We start from the raw sequence: 19,842 nt of genomic DNA, 5'->3' as shown, positions 1-19,842 counted from the left end.
GATCTAACTCACCCTTCATTTTATAGGGGACAAAAGTAAATCTTAAATAGCTGAGCAGTCAACTATTTATCATTTATAAATTTTTTTACCTCCCCGGCTTCTCGATAGATTTTTCTGGCACCGTCCTGCTCAACAATTATGCTAGCAGGATATACCATCCATGCATTGAAGCCTTTATTAATAAGTTGCGAGCAGAGCGGTGCCATTATCTTTCTTTTTGAGGAGGTTTCTACCGAATAATCTTGGAATAATAAAATTCTATTATTTCCAAACAGGAGTGGTTCACTTCTTTTTTTGAATAATCTCAAATATTCTACCTTGTCTTGGTAATTCAGAATTCTAAAAATGCACATTCTATTTAGGCGAGATCCCTCTGACTGAATATTTTTAGGGCCCGTTCTGTGGGCTCTCTCTATAACAATGGGAAGCCTCTGCTGGGGGAAACCTAGGGCCTGGGGCAATGTGTAAGATGTAAAATGATATAAATCCTGGAATTCCTGGGTCTCGGGGAGGCCGATAATTCGAATATTATTGCGTCTGGAACGATCTTCCAGGTCGTCCAGACGCAGTTGGAGATTGGCAATTTTGGAGTTCTGTTTAGTTATAATGTCATCTTGGACATTGGCTTGATCTTCTAACTCAGAAACTCTATTCTCCATTTCTAGCATTCTATTGGAGAATTGTTTGACCTCTACCGAAAGGTTAGAAATTACCGATGAAATCGTGCCCAATTCAGCCTTTATTATCTCAAACTGTGGGGTAAATAAATCAGTTAGATGAGTGATTAGCATCTGGGTGTCATTTATATTAGGTAATGTCTCACTAGAGCTGTTCAAACTGGGATCACCCAGCTTAGCTTTTTTGTCTTTGCCTTTAACAGGCATTCTGGGCGAAGAGGATTTAGCTTGAGTGACAAATCTTTCCATAAAAAAAAAGAAAGTGATAGAAAATGTATAGTGAAGAGAGGGGAGCTATAAGGGGGCACACCAGGTCTTCTAGTTACTATCTTCGATCTAACTTCCTACACTCCTGATTCTCCTAGGCGTGTCTAATAAACAAACAAAATTGAGTGAAGTGAAAGAAGAGAGGAAGAAGAAAAAAAAAAAAAAAAAAAAAAAAAAAAAACCCGACAGAAAAAGAGTGAAAAAGAGCTGGATTTGGATCTAGTGAAAGATAGGCGTGCTCGAATGTGCTTCTCTCCTTGCTATGGAGAGCAATGTAAATATGAAAGTGGAAGTTATACTACTTCCTGTAGTGAAATGTGCAAATATGTGACAATACACAGAGAAAAAAAAAAAAAAAAAAAGGGACCTAGATTGGTCTAGTGAAAAATAAGAGTGCTTAAATGCGCTGCTCTCCTGTGTACAGAGAGGCGTGTGAGATGTAAAAATGACTATTATACTACTCCCTTGAGTGAAATGTGAAAATATGTGTCTACACACAAGAAGAGAAAAAAAAAAAAAAAAGGAAACCTAGATTGGTCTAGTGAAAAATAAGAGTGCTTAAATGCGCTACTCTCCTGTGTACAGAGAGGCGTGTGAGATGTAAAAATGGCTATTATACTGCTCCCTTGAGTGAAATGTGAAAATGTGTGTCTATACACAAGAAGAAGAGAAAAAAAAAAAAAAAAAAAAAAAGAGGGTGAGTTGGTGCTTTAGTGTCCTATTTAATAAGGTATATCTGATTAGAATAAAGAAGATAAGCTCTATAACACCTGGCAGGCAAAAAATAACATCTCTGCTTTAGTGAGAAAAAAAATATTCCATGGAATTCTAATATCCCTAAACAGAGTAGAAAAACCACAGTTATCAAAATGCTTTGTGACCACTATAATGACCAGTTCCTGTGTAGGATACTAATATCTAGTATATGACCAAGATCAAACAGTAGGAGAAAAAACAGCTAATTTCAATGCTAATTTTCAAACTTTTCACGCTCCCCGCTTTACTTTGCCTAGATAATCATTTATATTCTTTTTTTTTCCTTTTTTTCTAATTCCCCATTCTCCCCCCCCGTTCCTTTAGCCACGTAAAGCTACTTATCAAAACACCCAGGGATAATTATTTACAACTGTAGGGTTACGTGCCAAATAACGTTTTGTTCTGAATAGCAGTCCCGTCTACCTCACCAGGATCCAGGAGTATGTATGTTTAAATGAGACAACACATTCAACATGCTAGTTCACACCAAAAAACAGATTCCTAGATTGTAGCTCTTATCCAGAGCAGATAGAATTATTGCAGAAGGTAACAATAAACCATTTCTCCTGACCTAATACAAAGCATAATACACTCTCTCTTTCATTAATTAGGTACATATATAGCTTGAATTATAATACATGGATTTATTGTTCTGTCCTTTTAGGGGATTAGACTGCAAGTATTCTTAAGAGGCTCTATAACGAGCTTTCTTTATCTGTTAGTCCCCCGTTATAATAGTATGACGTGTCAAGCAAGCAGTTTTTTTTTTTTCTTTTTCTGTTGTCTTCCCTTCCTTGCTGCCCTGGAGAAGAGACAAGGACACCTTTAATTCCTATCAATGGGAATCCTAGTATCTGTAAAATCAGCAGCTCAGGGAGAGGCTGACACCATGTAAAACACTGCAGTAACACACAAAGCGAGGGCAGAATAAGTCAGCTTAAAGGGAGTACTTATCAATGTCAGGTTTTAAGCCTGAGTCTTACCACTGCCGCCTCAGGATTTATCAGGAAAAAATGTGCAAATGTCCCAATTGCAGTTCCCCCTTATCCTGGCTGTATGTCAGAATATTCTCCTCTCACCGAAGATCTCCAGCTACATACGGCCAGCCCTGCAAACAGCGAGAAATCTGAAGCTGCTGAAGATTCGGGGCTGTTTGGAAAAGGTAAGTCTCGGAATGTAGGGACCAGCCTTTACCTTAAAGATCTTCTTTGTGCCTTGATATGAACCGGCCTCCTTGCTTGTTACACCTTAGCCGGGCACTGCTGATTTTAGGGCAGCTCCTGTATCACGCCCCGGGCAACACCTGCATTGGTTGAATCTCCACTGACTGAGTCTTGCCGCCAGACACCGCCACCCACCTGAGCGGCCACTTTGCAGGCTTTTGGCCGGTTCCGGCTGCTACAAATCACAGCGTCGCCTCCAGTAGATCCGATGCCTCAATTCTAGGCTACTCCGCTTGTCTTTCACCGTGCAGCCGTACAGCTGACCAGATGCCCTGCCACGCGTTTGTCTGCGCCTGGTTCCAATAAGCTTCCACGCCACAACTGCCTCACTCACCGACCACAGTCTGCAATCCCCGGGGAGCGACCGGTAGGATATCCCCTGCTTGTCCTCTGTCTTCAGCCCCAGCGGGGCATGGACATTTTCGAGGAGGTGAGCATTTCTTTTCCCTTTTCCTCCCAATCAACTTAAGGGTAATTGTCCTTTTTTCAGCATTAAAATTTCCAGCGAACAGATCGCTTAGCTGAATCAGCTATTGGAGACTCCAAACTCGGGCGGGCCGTAGCCACGCAGAGCGCCACACAGCAATCCCGGGTAACTCTCCCGGGCAAGTGGCTAGGAGCGGGGAGACGATAGACTAGTGTTCTCTCACAACACCTGTGTGCAGCAGGTAATCTGCACAGCTCCTCCCCCAACGGAAGTCTCTCAACCTGTCTCTGTATATCTAACCTATACCTGTGTATCCCCTGTCTCTGTATATCTAACCTATACCTGTGTATCCTCCTGTCTCTGTATATCTAACCTATATCTGTGTATCCTCCTGTCTCTGTATATCTAACCTATATCTGTGTATCCTCCTGTCTCTGTATATCTAACCTATATCTGTGTATCCCCTGTCTCTGTATATCTAACCTATACCTGTGTATCCTCTGTCTCTATATATCTAACCTATACCTGAGTATCCCATGTATCTGTATATCTAACCTATACCTGTGTATCCCCTGTCTCTGTATATCTAACCTATACCTGTTTATCCCCTGTCTCTGTATATCTAACCTATACCTGTGTATCCCCTGTCTCTGTATATCTAACCTATATCTGTGTATCCCCTGTCTCTGTATATCTAACCTATATCTGTGTATCCCCTGTCTCTGTATATCTAACCTATATCTGTGTTTCCCCTGTCTCTGTATATCTGACCCATACCTGTGTATCCCCTGTCTCTGTATATCTAACCTATATCTGTGTATCCCCTGTCTCTGTATATCTAACCTATATCTGTGTATCCCCTGTCTCTGTATATCTAACCTATACCTGTGTATCCCCTGTCTCTATATATCTAACCTATACCTGTGTATCCTCTGTCTCTGTATATCTAACCTTAAGGAATTAAATGCCCTACATCTCCTGAGTGTCTGCTTGTAACTTAACTTAACTTAACACTTAATATAACTTAATAACTAATAAATAACAACACAACACAGTTCTGTGGGTGAAAGACCCGTGGGTCGCATTTATTGGTACCAGCCGTGGAACTGGCAGGTAACTTATCCACGGGTGGCGGCAATCGGGGCCTACATCTAACTATGAATAACCCCTTCTAGAAAATGGCCAAGGGACACTGCTGCAGACCACAAGGCGGAGATACTCACGCAGCTTTCATAATTAGGGGTTTTTCCGGCCCAACAATAATCAGCCGAGCACGCCCAAGCATACCAAGCCTGTGACGTCACCCTGACCGCAATGGCCATTACTCAAACCTCTTTCCAGTCTGCAGCCGTGATCCTGACCACCCGCCACAAGAGACTGACCTGCATATACAATGGTCCTGACTCTTGCCGCCACCCTATACTCTTAGGAGTAACTCCTGCCTGATGTTCTGCAAGAACAAATCTACTCCTGCCGGTTCTAAATGAACCCAATCCTACCTATACAAACCCTTATGGGCTGCCGAGATGTTCCCGTGCTCTACCACAAAACCCTCAAGTTCAACTACCTGCTTCCTCAGGTCCCTATTGATCTTTTTCCTGACCTGGAAAGCTGCCTTATGACACACCATGTGCCTCCATCTTAATCTAGGGATCACATTCGACCACCCGATTTTCACACCTGGAAACCAGAGTTTGAACTGCCTCAGGTCTGACTGCATTGCCCGGATTAGATCCAATGTGGGAATGGCCCCCACATCATTGCCGCCAGCATGAATTATCAGAATGTGAGGTTTCTCCCACCTTTTTTCGCTGCGGTCTGTAGCAATGCAGGCAGATCTGACCAAGCCAAGCCTCTGCGCCCTAGCCAACGTAACACAGCCCTGGACGATTGAAATCCTAGCTGCTGTCCTCCTGGCATGGCTGCAGCTCTAATTGCGGCCCAGTGCACATATGAATGGCCGACGATCCACACCCGTACAGGACCTGGACGTGTTTCTGAAACAAAGGAAACAAGAGTTAGCCCGCTTGCAGTAGACCAGATCCACACAACCTTGGCCCATAACCTTCTGGTATCACCCCCGCAAGCCCCCCAACTCTTGCATGCATGACCCTTGATCCCCGATCTCAAACATACAGCGGCCTAACGTAAGACTTATACCGCTGCGACCTCCACCGCCCCAATGAGCGGATCCGATCCGAGGACCAACCCAGCTCTGCTGCTGTCGTCGCTGCCCCCACCCTAAAGGAGTGTGGGGCAATCCGAGACCCGTCTAGACCAGCCTTTTGCGCTGCCTTATCCAATACCTTTCCAAACTGGTATCTGGTCAGCGGGTCTCCATTAGCATGTATCAAAAACCTGGAGGAGCCTCCTGGCCGTACTTCCAGGTAAGATGATACTAGCCGCATGGGGCAACAGGCAACACCCTGCTGCCCCGGCAGGGAAAGCCAAGCTCCCCGGCCCTCCTGGTCCGTTTTGGACCTGGGAATGAACAATAGCACGGAGTCCTCCACCAGCCGAACATGGCTGTGCATGACCCCCCCTGTGGCCGCCGTTCTGGCTCGCGGTACCAACTCACCCACCCTTAATGCGCCATGAAACGCCAAGCCAAAGGCCGCCCCGAAGAGGCGAGCCTCAAAAGGTGAGGAACATACCTCTGGCAGCACGTCCAGTAATTTTACTAGCCGTTCTGCCGTAATGGGCTTCCTTGTGTCCCGTCGTGGAACTTCCAGACGGCCCCAGCCCCTCAACAGCTGTTTAACGAGAAAGGATCGCGACTCGTCTTTAAAGGCGTATAGCCTGCAGAAAAACGCCACAGCCGATAGTCTTGCTACCACCGCCCCCTTCGTTGCTCGCTTACCTCTCAGCTCCGCCAGCCAGCGCAACAGAAACCCTTGTTCACCCTCACAAGAGGGGAACTCACGAAGGTCGCAAAAACCTACCCATTCACTCCAGTACCTCACGTATGCCGACCATGTGCTGGGTGCCAACAAAGCCCGCAACACCGGGACCAGTTGCTGTAGTCCTTCACCATCTGCCACAAAAAGAGAGGGCAAGAAAGACCATTAGGAGCCGCGGCAGACGCCGCAGCCCTAAATGCCCCCCACTGGAAGCGCGACAGTGCATCCGCGACTATATTCTGCACCCCTGGCACATGCCGGGCCCTAAAGTCAATGTTCAGTTGCAAACATCTCAACACCAGGTGTCGCAAATAATGTACGACCACAGGCGATGAAGCAGAAAGCCTGTTAACCGCAAACACCACGCTGAGATTATCCGTCCAGAAAATCACAGCCCTGTTACTAAACAGGTGACACCACAATTCCACCGCAACCAGTATAGGAAACAATTCCAGAAAGCAAAGATTGCGTGTAAGCCCTCTGGTCGCCCACTCGGTCGGCCAGGGCTCCGCACTCCAAGCCCCTTCAAAGTAAGCCCCATACCCGGATGCTCCTGCAGTGTCCGTGAACAGATGTAGCGCTTGGTTAGATATCGGCTCCCCTCGCCACATGCAGACGCCGTTAAAGTCCTGGAGAAACCTCTCCCAGACCTGCAAATCCGCCACGAGGTCCCTCGTGATGCGAATGCGCGATGCCGGAGCACTACCTCCGCCCAAACACCGCTCTAGCCGCTTGCTAAACACCTTCCCCCACGGGATCACTCTCCCTGCAAAGTTAAGGAGGCCAGGAGCGATTGCAGTTCCCGCAGTGAACATGTCTGCGTTGCAACCATGGCCCGTACAGCCGCCAACATCTTGGTGACCTTCTCCTTAGGCAGCCTACATTCACCTGCCACTGAATCGATCTCGATGCCAAGGAACGTCAAGCACGTGCACGGCCCCTCCGTCTTATCCTCTGCCAGAGGAACCCCAAACCTGGCCATCATGAACCTCATGACTTTCATTAACGAGGCACATTCTTGCGAGTTGGCCGCCCCTACCAGGAGAAAGTCATCCAAGTAGTGCGCAACTCTATCACTCCCAGCCACTGAGACCACCGCCCAGTGCAGGAAAGTGCTGAATGCTTCAAAGTACGCGCAGGATATCGAACAGCCCATGGGCAGACAACGGTCGACATAATAACCCCCTTCAAACCAACACCCCATCAGCCCGAAGGATGATGGGTGAATCGGGAGTAGCCCAAACGCGGATTCAACGTCTAATTTCGCCATTAATGCTCCCGGGCCCCGTTCTTTAACCAGAGCCAGCGCGTCGTCAAACGACTGGTAACGGACCGAGCTCAATTCCTCCGGAATAGCGTTGTTTACCGACCGCCCTTTCGGGGAGACAACTAAATCCGGTAGTGGCAGGTCCCTAAAAGGGCCTGCAACCCTACCCAAGGCCACTTCTTTGCCCAGTTTCTCCCTGACTGCCTCAGGGTATTGGGAAGCCGATTTCAGGTTTTTCCTGTCACGTGCTCCCCCTACCCGGCCAACTACCGGGATCACAAAGCCCTCACGCAACCCGCTATCCAGAAGCTGAGCAGCCGCCCTATCTGGGTACCTACGCAGCCACTTACAAATGACCTGGACTCTAAGTGGTGAATCCGCCCTTAGCGCCAGCGCCTCCTTTGCCCCCAAACCAATCAGTTTGGGTGTCTCGCTTTTTGGAGCAATCAGCACCGGGGTGCTGCCCGCTGCAGAACTTGCGTCGATGGTGTCAACGTACTTAAAGAGGGCAGTCCCCTGATCGGGAAACCTCTCCAAGTAGCAAGTGGCGTAGACCCGGAAACACTGATGCCACTCCTCAAGGGTATCAGGCCGCCTAAATTTCTTAGGGCCCGTACCATCCTCCGCCATCTCCTTAAACTTAAAAGCCTCTGCAGACAGCTCAAACATATTTACATACTTACCGTCCTGGATACGTTTCACAGTTTTAGATTTAAGGTGTGCATGCAAACTGTGTACCTGGCACGAATAAGTATCCCCGTGTACTGCTGCCTTTCTGTTCACCGCCTGTGGTGACCCCCCAGCAACCCCTAAGAGTTGAGATGACTGCACCCCACTACTGGCATTGCCATCCCTGTGATTGCCCTTACTCATCTTCCTCAACATTCTATACATCCTCCTATGCCCTTTCGTGTGCAAACCCAGGGACCCATCTATCTCAGATCCTGACCCTGACCCACTAGAGCTGGAAGAATTACACCGCCCCCTAGGTAAACCAAGTTGCATCTCACCAGAGGAAGCGCCCGATGTGGCTTGGCCTTGTCCAGAAGCACTGCTGACTCCTCTAGGCACGAGAGCTCCTGAACTCTGAGTCGCCATATCCCTGCTGGATGAGGAAGTCCTGGGTACCTGCAAAATAGAAGCCAAGAGGGGAGTACCTCGGGAAGGGCCAGCCATCTCTTCCCTATCCCCCCTTTCCTCAAATTCTAGATAACCCTCCCGGTCACTGTCACTCACACCGCATGCCACACTCACATCATCACCCGTACTGGTGGCCAACCCGCTAGTCGAATCCTCTTGAAATCTCACGGTCCTACTCCGACCCTGAGACTTCGATCCCCTAGCCTGTCTCGCCTGTCCCCTCCCGGGGCTCTCTAAGCCTTCCCCAGTGCCAACGCTAATACTAGCATGCCCCCTTTTGACAGCCCTCCTTGTGGCTATTTGTTCAGATCATGCTGGTGAAGTCCTGCTGGGCGTCATTATACCCTGCAGGCCTTGCGCCTGGGGCTCCGCTATTGCGGCCTCGCCCCTTGAGCTGTGTGCCAGGATGGCCCCCTTATTCGCGGTCTTAGCCGCGGGGGCCTTTCCTTTACTTTGGGCCGCGGCGTGTGCGGGGGCCGCCTTAGCTTTGCCCCCTCCTAACGTAGGCCGTGAGCGCGAGGAGGGTGCCCTGTCGGCATCCCCCCCCTTATTACTGGGTCCAGCTGCGGCTCTTGTGCGCACACCCAGCTGCGATGCCCCCGGAGTGCCCTCCGGGGGCCCCTGCTGCCCCGCTGCCACACTCACAGTTGCTCCATGATTCAGCATCTCTGTCCGGCCCAGCATGCGCCCCCCCCCGGCCTCCTGGGCCCCATCGTTCTTGTCCCCCCCCGAGGTGCTCCCTTCTTACCTTCGAAGCCCGGGGGGAACGATCCGCTCTGCTCGCTGTCCAGATTGCGACTGCTGCGAGCGAAAATGACGTCACCGGAAGTGACGCGGGAGCGCGCAACGCCGCCGGAAGTCGACGCGGCGGCCATTTTAGATGCCACGAGGGACGATGAACCAGAGGCCTGTACATCACCGTAGGCCGGGGCCTAAGTACCGCCGGACCCGACGACGCACCCGCGAGGACCGACGCCAAGGACTGGAGGAGAGCCGCCGCCACCGATTCCCCGGAGAGGACCACTGCCGCAGGTGAGGCCGCACTGCTCCCACTACCCGCGCCAACGACACTCTCCCCCGAGGTGCTCGCACCTCCTAAGGCCTCGCTGGGCCTTGCCACTACTGGGCCTTGCCACTACAGGCCCCTGCCTAAGGCCGACACCGGAACCCCCGGCTATAGAACCGGGACCCCCGGAGCCGAACCCGGAGCTCCCCTGGGACCCCCTAGGCCCTAAAACCGAACCGCCGAGCGCTCCTACTCGCCCCTCAGGACCAATCTCCCCTGAGGGCCTACATTCTGACTCACCCGACTGATAAGCTGTACCGGGGCCACCATCCCCCTCTAAATTCTCCCGTGCAGGAGAAGAGAACAACAATGGGCTACCCCCCCCCCCCCCACTAAGGGAGAGACAGGCAGACACAGCCCAGACCCATGGCCCAGACCCACCGTGACAGTTCCAGATGGGGATGGTGCGACCCACTCCACGTCCTCTAACTCCATTTCTTCCCATTCTCCAGATTCGCCTTCCATTGGAAAAGCTGAAAAATCTTCTGGGAGTCCACAGGAACAAAGAGGAAGTAGAATCCCTGTACATCCTTCTTATAAGGTTAGTAAACCCCTCCCAACACAATGCAACATTGTAACTAATACACACACACACAGCAGCACTCACTCCTCCAGGCCTTAACCCTTAGCTACGCTCCGGGCTATTTGCCCTGCACTTTCTATATCTGTGTATCCTCCTGTCTCTGTATATCTAACCTATATCTGTGTATCCTCTGTCTATGTATATCTAACCTATATCTGTGTATCCCCTGTATCTGTATATCTAACCTATACCTGTGTATCCTCTGTCTCTGTATATCTAACCTATACCTGTGTATCCCCTGTCTATGTATATCTAACCTATATCTGTGTATCCCCTGTCTCTGTATATCTAACCTATACCTGTGTATCCTCCTGTCTCTGTATATCTAACCTATACATGTGTATCCTCCTGTCTCTGTATATCTAACCTATACCTGTGTATCCCCTGTCTCTGTATATCTGACCTATACCTGTGTATCCCCTGACTCTGTATATCTAACCTATACCTGTGTATCCCCTGTCTTTGTATATCTAACCTATATCTGTGTATCCCCTGTCTCTGTATATCTGACCCATACCTGTGTATCCCCTGTCTCTGTATATCTGACCTATACCTGTGTATCCCCTGTATCTGTATATCTAACCTATACCTGTGTATCCCCTGTCTCTATATATCTAACCTATATCTGTATATCCTCTGTATCTGTATATCTAACCTATACCTGTGTATCCCCTGTCTCTATATATCGAACCTATATCTGTATATCCTCTGTATCTGTATATCTAACCTATACCTGTGTATCCCCTGTCTCTGTATATCTAACCTATACCTGTGTATCCCCTGTCTCTGTATATCTAACCTATATCTGTGTATCCTCCTGTATCTGTATATCTAACCTATACCTGTGTATCCCCTGTCTCTATATATCTAACCTATATCTGTGTATCCTCTGTCTCTGTATATCTAACCTATATCTGTGTATCCTCCTGTCTCTGTATATCTAACCTATAGCTGTGTATCCTCCTGTATCTGTATATCTAACCTATACCTGTGTATCCTCCTGTCTCTGTATATCTAACCTATACCTGTGTATCCCCTGTATCTGTATATCTAACCTATATCTGTGTATCCTCTGTCTCTGTATATCTAACCTATACCTGTGTATCCTCCTGTCTCTGTATATCTAACCTATACCTGTGTATCCTCCTGTATCTGTATATCTAACCTATACCTGTGTATCCTCCTGTCTCTGTATATCTAACCTATACCTGTGTATCCCCTGTGTCTGTATATCTAACCTATACCTGTGTATCCTTCTGTCTCTGTATATCTAACCTATATCTGTGTATCCTCCTGTCTCTGTATATCTAACCTATATCTGTGTATCCCCTGTCTCTGTATATCTAACCTATACCTGTGTATCCCCTGTCTCTGTATGTCTAACCTATATCTGTGTATCCCCTGTCTCTGTATATCTAACCTATACCTGTGTATCCTCCTGTCTCTGTATATCTAACCTATATCTGTGTATCCTCCTGTCTCTGTATATCTAACCTATACATGTGTATCCTCCTGTCTCTGTATATCTAACCTATACCTGTGTATCCCCTGTCTCTGTATATCTGACCTATACCTGTGTATCCCCTGACTCTGTATAGCTAACCTATACCTGTGTATCCTCCTGTCTCTGTATATCTAACCTATATCTGTGTATCCTCCTGTCTCTGTATATCTAACCTATACACGTGTATCCTCCTGTCTCTGTATATCTAACCTATACCTGTGTATCCCCTGTCTTTGTATATCTAACCTATACCTGTGTATCCCCTGTCTCTGTATATCTAACCTATACCTGTGTATCCCCTGTCTTTGTATATCTAACCTATACCTGTGTATCCCCTGTCTCTGTATATCTGACCCATACCTGTGTATCCCCTGTCTCTGTATATCTGACCTATACCTGTGTATCCCCTGTCTCTGTATATCTAACCTATACCTGTGTATCCCCTGTCTCTATATATCTAACCTATATCTGTATATCCTCTGTATCTGTATATCTAACCTATACCTGTGTATCCCCTGTCTCTATATATCGAACCTATATCTTTATATCCTCTGTATTTGTATATCTAACCTATACCTGTGTATCCCCTGTCTCTGTATATCTAACCTATACCTGTGTATCCCCTGTCTCTGTATATCTAACCTATATCTGTGTATCCTCCTGTATCTGTATATCTAACCTATACCTGTGTATCCCCTGTCTCTGTATATCTAACCTATATCTGTGTATCCCCTGTCTCTGTATATCTAACCTATATCTGTGTATCCTCCTGTCTCTGTATATCTAACCTATATCTGTGTATCCCCTGTCTCTGTATATCTAACCTATATCTGTGTATCCTCCTGTCTCTGTATATCTAACCTATATCTGTGTATCCTCCTGTCTCTGTATATTTAACCTATATCTGTGTATCCTCTGTCTCTGTATATCTAACCTATATCTGTATATCCTCAGTCTCTGTATATCTAACCTATACCTGTGTATCCCCTGTCTCTGTATATCTAACCTATATCTGTATATCCTCTGTATCTGTATATCTAACCTATACCTGTGTATCCCCTGTCTCTGTATATCTAACCTATATCTGTGTATCCCCTGTCTCTGTATATCTAACCTATATCTGTGTATCCCCTGTCTCTGTATATCTAACCTATATCTGTGTATCCTCCTGTCTCTGTATATCTAACCTATACCTGTGTATCCCCTGTCTCTGTATATCTAACCTATACCTGTGTATCCCCTGTCTCTGTATATCTAACCTATATCTGTGTATCCTCCTGTCTCTGTATATCTAACCTATACCTGTGTATCCCCTGTCTCTGTATATCTAACCTATAGCTGTGTATCCCCTGTCTCTGTATATCTAACCTATACCTGTGTATCCCCTGTCTCTGTATATCTAACTTATACCTGTGTATCCCCTGTCTCTGTATGTCTAACCTATAGCTGTGTATCCCCTGTCTCTGTATATCTGACCCATACCTGTGTATCCCCTGTCTCTGTATATCTAACCTATAGAGAATGATAGGAAAAACAAAAGGAGGCGGTGTGAGTACGTCAGGTACCAATGCTCATGCACACATCAAGATGTCACTTACTAGATGTCAGGCACTTGAGAAGTGCCACAAATGCAGACTGGACTATTAAAAGCTGCCCAGCGAGCTTTCCTCACGAATAGTGATCCAACACATTGAAAGTGTAACAGGATTCAGACGAATCGTTTAGTTGCTTCCAAAATAAAGTACTCTCAACATTCAATATAAAAAGTGTTTAAAAATAAGTAGTGTGATGCCGCAGGGTTAAAAACAAATGTGTAGTTTATTTAAAACCCTATACACTACGCGTTTCCCGGTATTAAAAACCGTTTCATCAGGTGTATAATTCTCCATCGACATCACAACTTATAAAACAAAACTCAGCGTCTCCCGCTGGTCAGTGCGCCTGCGCGCTAGAATAATGGGCCAATAGTAGCCTCAGTCTGAGAAGGCAAACAACTCATAGGTTGACTTTGGAGGTGTGTGAACCCAACCCACTGACTTGAGAATGCCTGTATCACTAGGCATTGGTGAAGAGCGACTTTTTGGAGATAGTAACTTTTATATCTCTTTTTACACAAAAACACACCACCTGAATTAAAGGGACGTTTAATTCACACCACCTGAATTAAAGGGACGTTTTCTTTTTTGGGCGATCTTACCCCGGAGGAAACTTGGGTTTGATATAATTTGAACTGTTCACTTTATACATCATAGCGTTAGCACCGATAACCCTTTGTGCTTTACTTATACTTATATTGATGTGTTTTATATAATATATGGTTTTATTATTTCACATATGATTTTTGCTTTATTTGAAGCACTTGTGTATCCAGCAAAGAGGATTAGTCTAATATACTTCAATATACTTGAATACTATTGGGGTTTACATTGTATACAGCTGTATTAGTGTGACAGCGGTTTATATCATATACACGGTATTATTAGGCGCCTTCACTTTTTTTCACTTATTTTGTTATATATCTAACCTATACCTGTGTATCCTCTGTCTCTGTATATCTAACCTATATCTGTGTATCCCCTGTATCTGTATATCTAACCTATACCTGTGTATCCCCTGTATCTGTATATCTAACCTATACCTGTGTATCCCCTGTCTCTGTATATCTAACCAATACCTGTGTATCCCCTGTCTCTGTATATCTAACCTATATCTGTGTATCCCCTGTCTCTGTATATCTAACCTATACCTGTGTATCCCCTGTATCTGTATATCTAACCTATATGTGTGTATCCCCTGCCTCTGTATATCTAACCTATACCTGTGTATCCCCTGCCTCTGTATATCTAACCTATATCTGTGTATCCCCTGTCTCTATATATCTAACCTATACCTGTGTATCCCCTGTCTCTGTATATCTAACCTATATCTGTGTATCCCCTGTCTCTATATATCTAACCTATATCTGTGTATCCTCCTGTCTCTATATATCTAACCTATATCTGTGTATCCCCGTCTCTATATATCTAACCTATATCTGTGTATTCCCTGTATCTGTATATCTAACTTATCTATCTAACGTATATCTGTGTACCCCCTCTCTCTGTATATCTAACCTATACCTGTGTATCCCCTGTCTCTGTATATCTAACCTATACCTGTGTATCCCCTGTCTCTGTATATCTAACCTATATCTGTGTATCCCCTGTCTCTGTATTTCTAACCTATACCTGTGTATCCCCTTTCTCTGTATATCTAACCTATATCTGTGTATCCCCTGTCTCTATATATCTAACCTATACCTGTGTATCCCCTGTCTCTGTATATCTAACCTATATCTGTGTATCCCCTGTCTCTATATATCTAACCTATATCTGTGTATCCTCCTGTCTCTATATATCTAACCTATATCTGTGTATCCCCGTCTCTATATATCTAACCTATATCTGTGTATTCCCTGTATCTGTATATCTAACTTATCTATCTAACGTATATCTGTGTACCCCCTGTCTCTGTATATCTAACCTATACCTGTGTATCCCCTGTCTCTGTATATCTAACTTATATCTGTGTATCCCCGTCTCTATATATCTAACCTATACCTGTGTATCCCCTGTCTCTGTATATCTAACTTATATCTGTGTTTCCCTGTCTCTATATATCTTACCTATACCTGTGTATCCCTGTGTCTCTGTATGTCTAACCGATATCGGTGTATACCCCTGTCTCTGTACAGGGAGTGCAGAATTATTAGGCAAATGAGTATTTTGACCACATCATCCTCTTTATGCATGTTGTCTTACTCCAAGCTGTATAGGCTCGAAAGCCTACTACCAATTAAGCATATTAGGTGATGTGCATCTCTGTAATGAGAAGGGGTGTGGTCTAATGACATCAACACCCTATATCAGGTGTGCATAATTATTAGGCAACTTCCTTTCCTTTGGCAAAATGGGTCAAAATAAGGACTTGACAGGCTCAGAAAAGTCAAAAATAGTGAGATATCTTGCAGAGGGATGCAGCACTCTTAAAATTGCAAAGCTTCTGAAGCGTGATCATCGAACAATCAAGCGTTTCATTCAAAATAGTCAACAGGGTCGCAAGAAGCGTGTGGAAAAACCAAGGCGCAAAATAACTGCCCATGAACTGAGAAAAGTCAAGCGTGCAGCTGCCAAGATGCCACTTGCCACCAGTTTGGCCATATTTCAGAGCTGCAACATCACTGGAGTGCCCAAAAGCACAAGGTGTGCAATACTCAGAGACATGGCCAAGGTAAGAAAGGCTGAAAGACGACCACCACTGAACAAGACACACAAGCTGAAACATCAAGACTGGGCCAAGAAATATCTCAAGACTGATTTTTCTAAGGTTTTATGGACTGATGAAATAAGAGTGAGTCTTGATGGGCCAGATGGATGGGCCCGTGGCTGAATTGGTAAAGGGCAGAGAGCTCCAGTCCGACTCAGACGCCAGCAAGGTGGAGGTGGAGTACTGGTTTGGGCTGGTATCATCAAAGATGAGCTTGTGGGGCCTTTTCGGGTTGAGGATGGAGTCAAGCTCAACTCCCAGTCCTACTGCCAGTTTCTGGAAGACACCTTCTTCAAGCAGTGGTACAGGAAGAAGTCTGCATTCTTCAAGAAAAACATGATTTTCATGCAGGACAATGCTCCATCACACGCATCCAAGTACTCCACAGCGTGGCTGGCAAGAAAGGGTATAAAGGAAGAAAATCTAATGACATGGCCTCCTTGTTCACCTGATCTGAACCCCATTGAGAACCTGTGGTCCATCATCAAATGTGAGATTTACAAGGAGGGAAAACAGTACACCTCTCTGAACAGTGTCTGGGAGGCTGTGGTTGCTGCTGCACGCAATGTTGATGGCGAACAGATCAAAACACTTACAGAATCCATGGATGGCAGGCTTTTGAGTGTCCTTGCAAAGAAAGGTGGCTATATTGGTCACTGATTTGTTTTTGTTTTGTTTTTGAATGTCAGAAATGTATATTTGTGAATGTTGAGATGTTATATTGGTTTCACTGGTAAAAATAAATAATTGAAATGGGTATATATTTGTTTTTTGTTAAGTTGCCTAATAATTATGCACAGTAATAGTCACCTGCACACACAGATATCCCCCTAAAATAGCTATAACTAAAAACAAACTAAAAACTACTTCCAAAACTATTCAGCTTTGATATTAATGAGTTTTTTGGGTTCATTGAGAACATGGTTGTTGTTCAATAATAAAATTAATCCTCAAAAATACAACTTGCCTAATAATTCTGCACTCCCTGTATATCTGTGTATCTCCCCTGTCTATTTATATCTTACATATACTGTATCTTTGTATCCCCTGTATCTGTATCTAATCTATCTATAAACCTATCTTCTGAACCATATAGAATACACTTCAGCCAGAAGAATGCTTTGCACAGATGGATTCTAAGAGCAGCCCACGGCTTTCAAGAGCAAGTTTCCTATTTGGGCAAATTTTGCAGGTAATCAATTTATTTAATTGCTTATTTTTGTTAATAACAAATAAGAATAAATTGTATTTTGACTCCCTGATTTAACACTCACTAGTAAAGATGGCACCTTTAAGAGTGTCTAGGGAAGTTGTACAGTGCCCAGCATTTTAGCAGATCTGTAACGGTACCAACAGGATACCAAGGGTTAATACCAGATGAACAATGTCCTGAATAGGGAATAAGCAATTCACAACCCAGCCAGTTTTCAGGTTTAAAACAGAATGACATTTATTAAAAGGCTATGCGTAGTATTTATGCAGGTCTGACCCCCCAGATGGGGGGTTGAAAGAATGTTGTACATTACATGGAGGGACCACACCCTTGGACAGGCCACAATAGAATCACATTACTTTACTTAGGCAGATAACAACTTAAACACAAGACACATTTGACTTTTCTTATCACCTAGGCGTCTGCTCTCTGAGGGTGATTAAACAATGGACTGTTTATCACTAACTTTAATGACAGTACACAATAGCTGAGGCTAGTAACCTTGTCGTTCAAGAATAGTTTCTTAAAGCTGAACACAGTAAACTCCTTCAGTACTGACAGAAGGGTCTGTCACATCTACATAGCACACAATACAGCCTATAGACAACCTTTCTTACATTATAGTCCAGAAGTGGCTAAGTTTGCCACAATGCTCCCCCAGAACCAAGCCGGCATACACAGTCTGATCCCAACGGATCGGCTTGGGGATGTCCGGGGAAGTACTCACAGATCACTTTTCAAGTTCAGTTTGTCTGGACAACCCGTCGGCGTTACCGTTTTGTTTCCCTGGGCGGTAATGGATGGTAAAGTCAAAGGGCTGCAGCGCCAAACTCCAGCGCAGCAGCCTGGCATTGTCCCCGGCCACACGGTTCAGCCACACCAACGGGTTGTGATCTGTGAGTAAGGAAAAAGGTTGTCCATACAGGTACGGCTGCAACTTTTGGAGGGCCCACACCACGGCCAGGCATTCTTTTTCGATGGTGGCGTAGCTTACTTCACGGGGCAACAACTTTCGGCTCAAGTAAGCTACGGGGTGTTCTCCGCCATCTGCTCCAACTTCGCTCAGCACTGCCCCCACTCCAAACATCGAAGTGTCTGTGTGAACAAGAAATCTTTTAGTGGGATCGGGTGCAGCAAGTACAGGCGCATTAGTTAGAGCAGTCTTTAGTTGTTGGGTCACCTCTGCGGTAAACTGGGTGCCCCTATCCAATATCATCTCCTGGGGGAACCCTACCCGGGAAAATATTTTTATTAAGGCTTCAGCTACCGTCTCTGCATGGATGTTGGAGAGAGCAATGGCCTCGGGGTACCTAGTGGCGTAGTCCACCACGGTTAAAATGTACCTCTTCCCGGAGGGACTGGGCTTGGGTAGTCACAGGGTTAACATCAGCGGGACCCATGGGAGCATAGGCAGAAACAAGGGGGGCGAAGTCATTTCCAAGGAGAACATCAGCAGGTAAGTCCTTCTTGACCCCCACATTCACAGGTCTAGCGCCCACTCCCCAATCCAAATGTACCCTGGCAACAGGTAGGCGGAACACAGTGCCCCCTGCTACCCTCACAGCCACAGTGTCTCCAGTGTGCTGTTCCTCAGACACCAAGTTCTCTTGAAGCAAGGTCATGGTAGCAACCAGTATCCCATAGACCACTGACCTCCTTCCCATTCACTTTAACCCGTTGCCGGTTATTCCGTTGGGCAGCTTGCACGGGGTCTGCTTCATGTAGGCTGCCCCAGCATTCTGGCGCCTCTACGTAGCAGGCCGCAGGCTGAGGATTATGTGGGATTCCGCCGGCGCCTCTTCTCCAGGACTGTGCTTGATTCGCTGCGTTTAGGGGACACTCTGGTCTTTTGTTCCCTAGTTGCTTACATCCAAAGCACCGAATAGGTTGTGAGTAGCCCCGCGAATTGAACCGGGCTCTCTGAGGGTAGTTCGTGGCCGGAGGCTGTGTGGTATAGCGGTGCGCCGGGGGCTGGTAACTGGCAGCTGCTGGGGTGACTGGGGGTCTGTACTCCACTCTAGCAGTGGGCAATCGGTATACCGCTCCCCCTGCCCCTCGTACTGCCACGGATCCGCCAGTGTGTGCTGTATCCGGCACCAAATGGGGAGCTATCAGGGTTAAAGTAGCTCCCGAATCCCGAAGTCCCTGGACCTCCTTCCCCTCTACGGTCACCAGCTGGCGGTGATGTTGCCGGTTATCGGTGGCCCGGACCGACATCACCTCATTCAGTATTCCCAGGGGTTCCTCGGCTTGGGTGCTCAACACCTCATGAGCGGCTGGCTCCGTTTGGTAATGGTGAGCAGCCGCCCTTGGGGACAGGTTCTGTCTGACCTGGTTCCAAGCTTGTCTGCTCCGATTTTGGGTGCACTCATGTGCCAATATGTCCCCACTGCTTGCAGGTGTGGCATTGTATATTCGCCCGTCCGTTGTATCGTGAGGGGGTGGTGGATTCCCTGCGGCTGGGCGAAAAGGTGCCGCTGTGGGGTTGTTAGGCTGTAGTCCATGGTGCCTCCT

The 19,842-nt window shown here is 46.4% G+C and overlaps 1 protein-coding gene across 1 annotated transcript in view; it reads left to right on the top strand.

Annotated features, from left to right (window-relative positions):
- CARD11 (caspase recruitment domain family member 11) overlaps positions 1 to 19,842 on the top strand; it is a 1,057,928-nt gene that overhangs the window by 821,526 nt on the left and 216,560 nt on the right. The window contains exon 20 of the mRNA XM_053696753.1: positions 17,212 to 17,307. Coding sequence (XP_053552728.1) covers positions 17,212 to 17,307 — 96 coding nt within the window. The remainder of the gene's footprint in view (positions 1 to 17,211; positions 17,308 to 19,842) is intronic.

Source organism: Bombina bombina, unplaced genomic scaffold (assembly GCF_027579735.1).
Source record: "Bombina bombina isolate aBomBom1 unplaced genomic scaffold, aBomBom1.pri scaffold_78_1, whole genome shotgun sequence".
NCBI lineage: Eukaryota > Metazoa > Chordata > Amphibia > Anura > Bombinatoridae > Bombina > Bombina bombina.
Note: the sequence above shows the minus strand (reverse complement) of the source record. Positions and strands in the feature narration are given on the sequence as shown.